Source organism: Juglans regia, chromosome 2 (assembly GCF_001411555.2).
Source record: "Juglans regia cultivar Chandler chromosome 2, Walnut 2.0, whole genome shotgun sequence".
Classification (NCBI taxonomy): Eukaryota; Viridiplantae; Streptophyta; class Magnoliopsida; order Fagales; family Juglandaceae; genus Juglans; species Juglans regia.
Window position 1 is genome coordinate 13,056,110 of NC_049902.1, and position 13,034 is coordinate 13,069,143.

The 13,034-nt window shown below is 36.9% G+C and overlaps 1 protein-coding gene across 7 annotated transcripts; it reads left to right on the forward strand.

Annotated features, from left to right (window-relative positions):
• Nucleotides 1–1,379: 1,379 nt before the first annotated feature.
• On the forward strand, nt 1,380–12,184 carry LOC108998018 (disease resistance protein RGA2-like). Of its 7 annotated transcripts, none has more exons than XR_001997265.2 (4): nt 2,016–4,430; nt 4,506–4,585; nt 4,683–4,844; nt 4,930–5,734. XR_001997265.2 is itself a non-coding variant. In XM_035686706.1 (2 exons), the coding sequence occupies exons 1-2, from the start codon at nt 1,452–1,454 to the stop codon at nt 12,166–12,168; spliced, it is 384 nt and encodes a 127-aa protein (XP_035542599.1). In that variant the 5' UTR covers nt 1,380–1,451; the 3' UTR covers nt 12,169–12,184. The 7 variants fall into 7 exon arrangements, 1 of the variants encoding a protein (XP_035542599.1); XR_004798586.1 differs by having other exon boundaries at nt 4,506–4,844; nt 4,930–5,026; nt 5,125–5,694; XR_004798584.1 differs by having other exon boundaries at nt 4,506–4,596; nt 4,930–5,694.
• The last annotated feature ends 850 nt before the right edge of the window (nt 12,185–13,034 follow it).

Genomic DNA, 13,034 nt, shown 5'->3' on the forward strand with positions numbered 1-13,034 from the left:
TGGTATTAGATGGCACCTCGAAAAAAAGATGTCGACTAGTCAAAGTTTCAGCTGCTCAGATTAACAAATGAATAAATAAACTAATTTATTTATTGGATTCCTTAATTTATTTCTTGTTTAAAGAAAAAGCATCTTCATTTCTTGTTTAACACGCAGCAGCACATGCAAGAATTCATAAACTATTAGAGACAGCCAGTCCACTGTATTCAAGGCATCTTTGATGGATAGAGACATATTGTCGAGGTGGTAATATTTTGTAATATAAAAACACTTTGATACATAGAAAGTAGAGCAGTATAACATCCACCGAGGATGTAGCACGAGTTTGCTCCGAGAAGAATTAAAAAAATAAAAAAAAAATTCTTATTCTTAACTATTTTTTAAAAAGAAAAAAATTTACAATATTATTAAAAAATAATTTCTTTTAGTCTCGGTTTGAATTCATAAAGTGTTTAATCTCATCTCATCTTAACATTATAACTTTATCAAATTTTCACACAAAATATAATAAATAATTCAACTTTTTCAAATCTCAAAACAATAATAATATTAAAAAATAATATTCTAATAATATTTTTTTAACTTTTATCTTTCATCTAAAACCATCTCATCTCATCTTTGAATTCAAACCAACTCCTAGTAAAAAAAACTTGTAGGGAGAAATCTTCCAGAGAAATACTCGAGAAATTGGTGTGTTTGGATTCTAAACGCATCTCAACTCATCTCATCTCATCATTATAACTTTTTCAAATTTCTACACAAAATATAATAAATAATTCAACTTTTTCAAATCTCATAATAATAATAATAATATTAAAAAATAATATTCTAATAATATTTTATTTAACTTCAACTCTTAACTCAACTCAGTTCAACATTTAAATCCAACAATTTCTCTAAAAAGTAACACCTTTTTTGAAGTGGAGTGATTAAATAGTTGTAAACAAATTATAAGTTTATCATTTTTCATAAATGTAATCCCATTGAAGTTAAAAAAAAATAAAAAAATAAAAAATAAATGTATTCACATTAGTCTTGGGATGCTTGCCTTCTATGAAAACGGCAAGAAGACAGAGGAAAGCTAGCTGGAAGTTGGGTGTAATAATGTAGTTGCCATTAATTAATCTTGGGGATACAAAAATAAGGTAAAGAAAATGCGGTAGGCAAAGCATCTTCAGCAGTAACAAGAAAAGAAAAATCATGTTTAAAAAATTCATGCAGCAGCACATGCAAGAACGCATAAAATATTGGCCACGCCCTGTCCTCTATATTCAAAGCAAATACTGGTTGAATTGGTCTATGCCAATAGGAACTTTCCCATGCAAGGCCTTATAAAATGTAGCTCCCGCTTTGTCCTCTGTACGCATTCAAAGCAAACATATCCTTCCTTCTATCCCTTTAGTGATTCCTCAAGAGCCATTTTTACCATTCTTTCACCAACCATCAACAAAATGGCAGAAGGCATTCTCTTCGACATTGTCGCACGAATCATTGAGAGCTTGGGATCCCAGGCTCTCAAAGAGATCAGACTGCTTTGGGGTGTCACAGATGAGCTTGAGAAGCTTAGGAACACCGTTTCGACAATCCAAGCCGTGCTTCTTGATGCTGAGGAGCAATGTGCAGTGAACCGTCAAGTTAGAGATTGGCTTGAAAAGCTAAAGGACGTCTTTTATGATGCAGACGACTTGCTGGATGGTTTCTCCACTGAATGTCTGTTGCGAGAGATGATAACTCGGGATAAGATGGCAAAAAAGGTACGAATCTTCTTCTCCAAATCAAACCAACTTGTCTATGATCTGAAAATGGGCCATAAGATTAAGGCGATTAGACAGAAGTTAGATGCCATCGCAAATGATAGGAAATTCCACTTGGAGGAACGCCCTATGGAGATAGGAGGAGTCAGGGTAAGGAAGAGGGATGATACTCATTCCTTTGTACCCGAGGCAGAAGTTATTGGTAGAGAAGATGACAAGAAGAAGATCATAGATATACTTCTTTATGATTCCAATGTTAAAGAGAATGTAGGAATCCTTCCGATTACTGGCATCGGAGGATTAGGAAAGACCACATTAGCTCAATTCATATTTAATGATCTGAAAGTAGATAAACATTTTCAGGTAAAAATGTGGGTGTGCGTCTCTGATACTTTTGATGTTAGAAAAGTTGTTGAAAAAATCCTAGAATCGGCAATAAAACAAAAACCAAACATTACTGTTCAAATGGATACATTGGTGCATGGTCTTCGAAAAGAAATTGTTGGAAAGAAATACTTACTTGTGTTGGATGATGTTTGGAACGAGGAAAGTGAGAAATGGGATAAATTGAAAAATTTGTTGATGGGTGGTGCAAGTGGCAGTAGAATATTAATAACTACACGAAGTCCAAAAGTTGCACAAATTACCCAAACAATTGGACCATATTTTTTACAGGGTTTAGACAGTCAGAAGTCATGGTGTTTATTTAAGAAAGTGGCATTTGAGAATGGAGAAGAGCCAGTGAATTCTGGAAAAATGGAAGTTGGAATGGATATTGTAGAAAAGTGTTCAGGTGTCCCTCTTGTCATCAAAACAATTGGAAGGTTACTGTCCGTGGAAAATTCTGAAGCAGAGTGGGTTTCTTTTAACAACAATAAACTGCAAAAAATAAAAGAAGATAAAATCATACCAACTCTTAAGCTGAGTTATGATCAACTTCCATCACATTTGAAACAATGCTTTGCTTATTGTAGTATATTTCCGAAGGATTATGTGATGAAGAAATCAAAATTGATAAATCTATGGATAGCACAGGGGTTTATCAAGCTATCCAATCAAAATGAATGTCTTGAAGATGTTGGTCATGATTATTTCATGGATTTACTTTGGAGATCCTTCTTTCAAGAAGCTGAAATGGATGATTTGGGAAACGTGGTTACGAGTAAAATGCATGACCTCATGCATGATCTCGCAATATCAGTGGCAGGATCATTGATCACCAAATTAGAATCCAAGGAAAAAATTATTTGTGATCAGAAAACTCGGCACGTATCAGTTATCAACAATATAGAATTTTCCTTTGTAATTCCAACTTTGTCATCAAAAGCCAGTAGGACTCGAACACTTCTTTCGCTTGGTGAATTGAAGGATTTGCAAGAGTCAAGCACTTCATGTGAAGCAATCTTTTCAAGTTTGAAGTATTTGCGAGTGTTGGATTTACATGGAAGACAGCTTGATTTAGTACCGAGTTCTTTATGTAAGTTGAAGCATTTAAGAGATCTTGATCTTTCTAGGAATCAAAAAATTGAGAAGCTGCCCGATTCCATAACTAGGTTGCAAAATTTGTATACACTAAGACTCTCTGGTTGCAGAGGGATTAAAGAATTGCCTAGAGGAATTACGAAATTAGTCAACCTCAGACATCTTTACAATGATGGATGTTGGGGTTTGACTTATATGCCACGTGGATTGGGGCAATTGACAAATCTCCAGACATTATCTAAGTTTGTTGTCCACTCTGATTCGGCCCCAAAGGACAGTGGCCGGTTAAGCGAGCTAAATAGACTAAATAGCTTAAGAGGAGAATTAGAGATTTCGGGTTTGAGAAGTCGGGAGGAAGACGTCGCATTAGACTATAAGGGTGCAAATCTAAAAGAGAAAGAACATCTTCAGGTTTTGACTTTACGTTGGGGAAGAGGAAATGTTAATGCAGATGATGAAATGGCATTGGATGGCTTTGAACCTCACCCAAATCTTAAAAAGCTGAACATATATGAATATGGGGGTGTGAGGGTTCCGATGTGGCTTTTGTCACTCACAAATCTGGTTCACTTGAGTTTACATGGTTGTAGTAAATTGAAATATTTGCCACCATTGGTGGAGGAGGAGTGATTCTTATAATGTGGATGTCAATACGACGGGGAATGCTTTACTATTCCCTTGTCTTTCAAATTTAAGAGCTTAAAGCCTCATCTCTTTGGAGTTTGTCAGTATTCCGAAATTGGTGTCTCTCCCATTGGGGCTTCAACATGTTACCACTCTATGACAGCTCTGAATCTCAAATTGTTCAAGCTCAATGACTATACTAGAGTGGATCTGCAATTGGGCATCACTTGAGTGGTTCACAATTTCTAGATGCTCTAGTTTAACATCACTGCCTGAAGCAATGAGTAGGCTAATCTCTTTGAAAATTTTGACAATTCATGATTGTCCCATCTTATTACAAAGATGCAAACAAGATGGAGGTGAGGATTGGCGCAAGATTGCTCACATCCCAGAGCGGGACTTATCAAATAAGAAATAGCACTATATGCATGATTCTTCACATCCAGAAGAATGGTAAGGAGGAGGAAGAAGAGCAAAGGAAAGAAATAATATAGGAGCTCGCAAGATTGCTCACATCCCAGAACTGGACTTTTATCCTACACCTCCATACGTCATCCTTGACTGATCCAGGTATTTTTCTACTAATTTTATCTTTATCCCTGCACCCACCTTCTTCACCTTCAACTTATAAAATTCTATTTGCAGAAACGACATTGAGTAAAGAAGAAACAGGGGAGAGGGATTGAGAGTTTGTTAAAAAATTTAATGCACTGCGACTTCTACAAGTAATAACTCAGTTACGATTACCAAGCTTTCTTTATTGTTTTATTCTTCCCTATTCAAATAAGAAATATCACCATATGCATGATTCTTCACATCTAGGATAATAGCAAGGAGGCGAAAGAAGAGCAAAGTGAAGAAATATAGGAGGGTGTTGTGGAGGAGATCCAGGATTGGAATCCAGAGGCCGCAATGTTGAGGCTGTGTAATTTCACGACAACAATTTCAATAGGGCCTACATGTTTCTTAGCCTAGAAAGTGATGGTAATTTGATTTTTGCTGAACTTGGGTGTTTTTTAGTCTTGATTACAACTTTTCTTAGGACTATCACATATGTCTAAATTTACAGGGATGATTTTGTTTGCATCTTGGAGCACATGTATATGAAGTTGATCATAGCTACATGATGGATGATGCGACCAATTGCTTTGAACTCCTTTATTTGTGTATGCTCTCCAAGAACATTTTCTACCATCAATGATCTTGCAATTGGCTTTTGCACAGAAAATGATATTGGGCGACAAAATATTTTGGTTTTCGTTAGATGGAAGACACCTCTCGGCAATTGCCTACCCAGGTTTTGGCCAAAGTCATTGGTACCCGACATTTGCAAATTTTATCCAAAGTAAAAATCCATCCAAGGCGTACGGAAGTTGATGAACATGAGAGAGAAACAGAGAAAGCATATGCTCCAAGACTTTCCAGGCATCAGCTTACTTGGTTTGCTTTCTTAAAACATGGAAGAAACAAATTCTAAAAACTCATCAAGAAAAAGAATGTCCTCTGAGATATCAGCAAATCTCCTTGGAATTGTGGTCGAAAGGCGTCATTTGAAGAAGGATTGTCGCTTTTAGGCATTGTGGTCCATGTTATAATCATGAGGTTGATGGAGGAGCTGTTTAAACTTGATGGAGAGATTGTATAATTCCAATCCCAGACTGAACAAATTTATTGAAAGATATTCCTTGACGTCTGCAATACCAATCCCAGGAGATTGTATAAACATCCACTTGCTAAGCCACTACCATTTGTTGCATATGGAATTCTTCTTATGATTACAATTTGTATTTGATTAGAACGTGTAATTTTCTACCGCTCTGTCTGTTCAAGGACAGTAGCATTATGATTAGAATAAGAAATAATAATCTTCGATATCTTTGTTCACTTGCTAAGCCATTGAAAAACATGCATGTTGCCATGTAAAATTTGAAAATAAAATGCATATTACAAAACTACATACACCCTTATATATTATTAATAAAACAATCAATTGTTAAGGAGCTCAAAAAAGAAGAATATAAATGAATGAAAAAAGCAAAATAAATAAATAAATACAAGAAGCTCAGCAATTTGATGTTGAAGTTAGGCAATTACTTCATCCTTGCCGCAAGGCCTATATTTCACTTCTGTGACATTTTTGGTAGCCGTGTATAGAATGTCACAGAGTCTCTTCCTCCGGTCTGTGAAAGAAAAAGGAATTGCAATTATCATCGAACCAGATCAGTATTTTTTAACAATCATTATGTATTTCACAAAAATGAATCCTCAAAATCCACGAGACCTTAAAGTGATCAAAGTAAAAGGCAAAATTGTTCAAGTTATTGAAGTGAACTACAAAAAATGAATGTTCTGGTTAAAAATCATGAGAATATAAAGAACTCACTTCCTCCATGGGTGTTGTTGCTGGAGAAAACACCTGAATTTTTGGGATGGCATCTGCAGAATGATTACAAATGAATGAACAAGCCAACAAACCACACAACGATGTTCTTATATAGGTTGTACCAATCTGGTTCTGTTGAGTATATAGGTTGTAACATAAAATCATTGACATATATGTGAGGATATTGCTCAACACAATTGTCTAACTTGGTTGCCCATGCTTGCACTAAAGGGTAACTCAAAGCATACCCGGCACCACCAAACGCCATTTCAAATGAGAAATCAAAGTTCGACTTGACACACTCTGAATTTGACCCAATATAGTAGTATTTAGAATGGTTGTACTTGGCTAGAACCTCAACTAAGTTATCCACAAACATGACAGTATCATCGTCCTCCATTACATACCATCTCACATCTTCATCTCCCTGTCTACATGTCTCCATTATTGTGCGTACTATTCAAACTTGAACCGACCTCACAATTTTTGGGTATACTTTTAGTTTATTGATGTTTTCATTGATATGGAAAGGAGGAGAAATTGAAGGCCAAGGTTGGAACTCTGGCGTGGGTGCTCTGTCTCTTGCATAGGGTTCCAAGAGACAAAGGGCTGAGAGCTTTTTGAATGATGCTCAAGTTAAGAGAAGTTTGAGAAGACATTGTAAATGGTGGAAAGATATGGATTTCGTGAGAAAGTGTAGCATCAAGTGCTTCAGGGCAAGCATGCATGCATTCAGCTTTTTTAAATGGAGTTATGCAGAGGAGGCTGTAGGATCTTAAGGAGAACTAGACAAGTCCTTTAAATTTTCATGCCATAGCCATACATACATGTCAGCTGCTTGGAAAAGTTTATTTCAATTGGAGAAAAACAAAACAAGAGGTTCACTTTTGTTCGACTGTTAAACCTTTAGCCAAGATTTGCAAGCTTTATCATTCTTTGAAATAAAGCGAAGTTGAGCCAGTTTCCAAAAACCAGCAAATGTCACATGATTTATGCTTTTTACTTCATACAAAACAGGTCAAGATGTTGGGCACTTTGCGTTGCATGAGATTGGTATAGAAAACATTAATCGATGTCGTTTTCCATTCAAACTTGTAACGTACAGAGTATTTTCTTTAGTTTCCTCAAGTATCTCATTAATCCCTTAATTTTATCCTATTTATCATTTAGGTCCTGAAAAGGTTGCTCAAGTTGATAAATTTCTGCCTCATTAAGTATGAACATCCATTGAATGGGAGTTGATCACCTTACAAATTGTTCTATTTTTTATTCTGTTTAATCTGATTGTGGGTTGTATAAAAATTACCAACTTAATTCATACAATTTACAAATTACTAAGAAAAAAATTATTGTATAAAAATCACGGAAAGGAAGTGAGAAGATAGAGAAATAATAGGCGAATAGGCCAGAGATATTCATATAGTAAACAGGTGAAACTACAAATTTGTCTGTCTTTGAAAATTAAAACGTTGATCTTATAACAAACACTGTCAATCTTCTATTTTTCATCATCATCTTCTGACATTCAGCTGTTCTAATTCCATATTATGCATAAATGCACTCTTCATATGGGGGATAGAACAATAAGAGGAGCAAAAAAAATTAAGTTATATCCCACAAGGCCCCTCCTACGATGACACTATGCAGTGCGTCTTAGAAAATAAGTAAATACCATCTACAATTTCTTTCTTTCATTTGTAATAAACTAATGCTGCGTAAGAAGTCACTTGTGGAATCAACCAGACACATTGTGGGCACAGGCCAAGGCGCCGTGCTGCACACAAGAGCATCTCCTGCAGTTAGCTGTTTCCTATCCTTACCATTGAATGATGTCTATGCATGGCTTCTACTATTGAAAGGAACTTGCACCCGTAGCGTCACATGCTCAGGTAATATCAGAGGCCAGAAGGACAAGGAATGTGGACAGATTGGTGTGAATAGGATACCAGGGACCTGCAATTGTTGAGATGCTTCAAGAGTCAATAATCAAGAATAGGATGTTAAAATGTAACTTTGTGATCTCTTGGAATGACTTCCAATCCTAGCTAATGAAAGACAGGATCGTCTTACATAATTTTTCTTCAAAACACAAACCTGTGCAAATCTAAATGAATAACTTTCAACTTAAGAATGCACCCAACAAAATAACTCCGCCAAAACATGAGATCCATTTAATGTTTGGGGCAGGCATGGCTCTAGGAAAACCCTTAATTTTCACTCCCCTTAGCCTCCGTACCTAACATTTATAAACTTACATATTAAGCTTACACAGTAACACTCTCCTGTAATCAAGCCAAAACCCTATAGTTTTGTGGAAGATTGTGGTCAACCGGGTAGTGGTGAATTATCACGTTGTCGCTTTTTTATTATTTTATTATTTATATATTTATTCTTTGCACTTCTACATGGCAAACACACACTTCCAACTTAATATTCTTATGGGCTTTCAAAATCAGTAAAAGGGACAGCTAGGAGATACCGTATTTCATGTTGGTTTTAGATTACTAGCAGCTAGGTACATGCAATGCATGCACATCAGAATGTCAATGCCAAGCTCTCAATGATTCGTGCAGCAATATTGAAGAGAATGCCTTCTGCCATTTGTTGATGGTCGGTGAAGGAATTGTAAAAAGGGCTATTGATGAATCACTAAAGGGATAGAAGGAAGATATGTTTGCTTGGAGGAAAATGCTACTGGCCCCGCCAACAAACTGCTTTATTCAGGTTTATATATATTATTTCATTAGATTAAATAATTTCAATTTCCGAAATTGATGAACTAGATCACAGCAAAGAATTGAATAGTATGTAGGATTAGAATGCAAAACACATTGTGTTGTGCAAAATGTTGGTAACTACAATCTAGCCTACAATTGGAGAATCTTGTACTGAGGTCTGTCCCTCAAGCCGGTTTTAAACCATATTTTACCCCTCATTCATGTCGAAAAGAATGCACGTTAGATTAGGAACAAGAAACCTATATTGTATTCTGTACTTTTCCTCCAAAACCTCTATTCTAAGTGACTCATTGGCTGCAAATTGCAATGGTACGTCTCTCTATGCGTGCACATGTGTGCGCTTGTTCCCTGCATTTTGTGAATTGTCCCTACTGAAATGAAATGTTTATGAACTCTCTCCAATGGTAATTATAGAATTTATTTTAATTGAAGTTATTTAGCTCCATTCCATTTTAGGTTTATATATATATATTGCATATATCTTGAATGGTACTGTTCTCTGTTTGCTACTTAAATATGAATAGATTTATTTCTTCGTGAGTCAATTCCTAGTCCTTAACTTACTTGTTCATTAAAGACGAAGTTGGCAATTGATTAAGTAATGGTATTTGTGGCGCCCTCAACCCCCACGTGTTATTTTTGTGGAGTTCGTGACACCGGGATGATGACCACACGGATCACGCACCCCAACGACCAGTGCTCACAGTGTGTACAATATACAATAAGTGTACAAAATAATATTCGCAACGGAGAAATAAAAAGGTCTTTCTTTATTAAGTACCAGAATTGTTCAAAAACAGTAAAATATTATTACAATATTTATATAGTCATCCGACAAATAAATTAAAGACAAGAAATAACATAAGGGAAACAAATCCCATAACGCTGATCAACATATCAACAACTCAAACCTCCGGCAAAGCTGATCCCTCGGTTTCATACTCGGGCTCTGTGTCAGACTCTACGGCACCATAAGACGGAACCGTAGGGTAAAACACCACAATGGCAATTAATTAACCAAAACAACATCCAAGAGATTTAAAACACATTAATGTAATCACACGTCCCCATACAGACAAATATGCAGAAAACAAAACCACATTCGTTCTTCCCAAAAATACACTTTTAATTACTCACGCCAAAAATCCCATTTTTGGCCCAATCATAACCATTATTATAAAATTATGCATGCACCACGGTCTCCCGTATGGACCGTCTGCACACCCAAGCTCTCATCTTCACACCACAAGTAATGTCCGTGCATGAGAATTCGTAATGAGCGATGCCCAGTTCCGGGCCCAGCACGTACATGGCCAAGCATCCTCTAACCTCGCCAACCAAAAGGTCACGGAATCGGTACGAGAACGTTACCGTCTCGTCCGTTCCCGTCGTCGCCTAGCGATAACTCAGGGGACGTCACGTTAGTCTGTTACGCACCCGAGTGACCAGAGGAGCTCCACTGAGATAATGCCCCATCTCAGCTTGGGGTCGTGATACACACGCTCCCACATATTCAGTCTCAATTCCAAACACACCACATGACTTCACAACACAATTTTATTTAAGATGATAAATATGCATTACAACAATTTATTGGATGCCATACTAAATATCTCATTTCCATAAAATCTCAACCATTTACAAATATACAGTTTCACAACTACATGCGTAATCCCATCCTCCAAATCTGGCTCAAGGCCCAACATCAACCCCAACTGCAATTAAAATCCAACACTTCAACGAGCCAAGGCCCAATTCCAACAAATCAACAATTTACAAATAAAAGCCAATAACACTATTTTAAAACTCATGAATTTGCGTTGGAAAATTACATACAAGAAAAAGTGAATAATTCTGGAAGATCATGCGAAAGGGGCGTCGCTCAAGGTGGCGGCACACGGCGGAGCTCACGACGGAGCAGTGCCAAAATGGGCTTTTATCACACGAGTTGGCTAATTTTTACAAGTTGATATTCACGGTGGCTCACTGGGATGGTCAAACAACTAAGGTAAGACACGACAAACACTTCACAACCTCTCGGATTCACCAACAACTTCACAAAACAAAACACTAATCAACTAGAAATGAAGATGGTTTAGACAAGAGAGGGAGGAAGAGGAACTCAAAAAAATTAACTGAGGAACCTGTGGCCTATTTATAGGCCTAGTATGGCGGTAGGAGGGGCTATGTGGCACACGGGTTGAAGAAGTGGAAAACGACAGTGTAAGCCATGGAGGAGAGAAGGCATTTTGTGCGGACGTGTGGAGCGGCGGCTAACAGAGCAGCACAGAGTCCACCACCAATCAACACGGAGATGCTTACAAAAAAGGTGGAAGGTGGTGGTGGCCGTGAGGAGCGGTAGCTCGACAGTGAGCATTTCGGAGTCCCTTGCCGAATGACACCGAGATGAAAGTGGAAGAAGGATGTGGCGGCTTGCAGTTGAAAAGCATGACTAAGGTCTGCATGGTGTCGGCAGCAGCTGCGTAGAGGAAGAAACTTGAAGGAAGAAGAATAAGGTAGAAGAAAGGAGAATAAAAGAAGAAGAAGGAGGAAGAAGAGAGGGATGACGCATGGAGAATGCGATGGAACCCTAGGATTCTATCCAAAATGGCACTGTTTAGCAAAATGAGGGGCTGGGTTGACATAAAACGCACAGGCTGGGCTTAACACAATACACACATGGGCTGGGTTCAAATTACACAGTCTAGGTTGACTAAAATCACACGGGTTGGGCTTTAGAGCTTTCCTAACTCACACCCACGGCCCACAACTAGGATCGCACAAACACAAGCCCAAAAATAAAACCCAACAATTTAAAAAGTCCAACCGAAAATACACCAAAATAAACATAAATAAAATAACACAAATAAAATAATACAAATACAAATAAAAAAAACTAGGGATTTAAAATACATAAAAATTAGGAATCTCATAGTATTCATGATTCAGGTGCTAATCTGACTAAACAATTGCACAAATCAATATATCAATGTGCCTCTGTATTTCTTTGGAAATTATAATAAGTATTCATAGCATATGTGAGCAATATATTGAATGTGGGTTCTTTTGTACTTTTGATTTCTGACTTCATTATGTTTGTATTTAGGTAACGTTTAAGGATCCCGATTCAGCCAAGAGAGCTTGTCAAAACTACTATCCTATGATTGTTGGAAGAAGAGCTAATTGATGGAAACTTTTCTCGTTTTTTGCAGACAGTTTGTTATGTATTGGAGTTTGATTAAAGCAATGTAAGTGTTTTGTAATATTTTTTTTTATAAGTAAACAAGTATTATTAATTCAAGAATGGGCAACAACTGCAATTACAAAAGTCATTATGCCCTATCTACGTAGGTGCATTAGAAATTAAGAAATCATGAAGGTTCATGCCATTAAAGTCCACAACAATTGTCCAAGTACAAAGAGTCCTAAAAAAGAAAACTTTAAGCTCTGCCATAGATCTCTCTTTGTCCTCAAATGTCCGCTCATTGCATTCCTACCACAAGCACCACATGATACAAATCGGAATCATTTTCCAAACTGCTTTGATCTGTTGCACACCTCGAATAGAGGTCCAGCACGCCAATATTTCCACCATAGTGGCATGTAGAGTATTTTGGTCCTGTTCTTGGAGTATTGTCTGGAGTGTTATATGGATGGAGAGGCCGTGTCTGGAAGAAGGTAGCTCTCTCTAATATGCTTGGTTGTCATTGATTTTAGGGTGTATGATGTTTGAATAATGCTCATCATATCAGTTAAAGATCATAATCTTAGAGCATGTAAGCTTTGGTTTTATTTCTGACATGTTTTTCTTTTTTCTGTTTTCATCCAATGCTTAACATGAATGCAAGAGTTTTGCTTTTATAGACATATCTAATGTTGGTGAGGTATTATAGTAGACTTGTAGATGTGTTGGTCAATTAGAATGATTTAATAGGAAGAAATTATTTTTATAAGGAATCAACTAATGGGACAACTTTTCCGTTAGTTTTTATCAATGAGAATGATAATTGGAAGAAAATAGATATCATTTCAGATTGGATAGGTGGGAGGAGA

Excerpts from the sequence above, each read along its gene's own strand:
- LOC108998018 (XM_035686706.1), top strand. The coding sequence starts at position 1,452 with ATGGCAGAAGGCATTCTCTTCGACATTGTCGCACGAATCATTGAGAGC. Across the intron at positions 1,755-12,087 it reads GGGATAAGATGGCAAAAAAG|GTAACGTTTAAGGATCCCGA; the intron begins GTACGAATCTTC and ends GTTTGTATTTAG.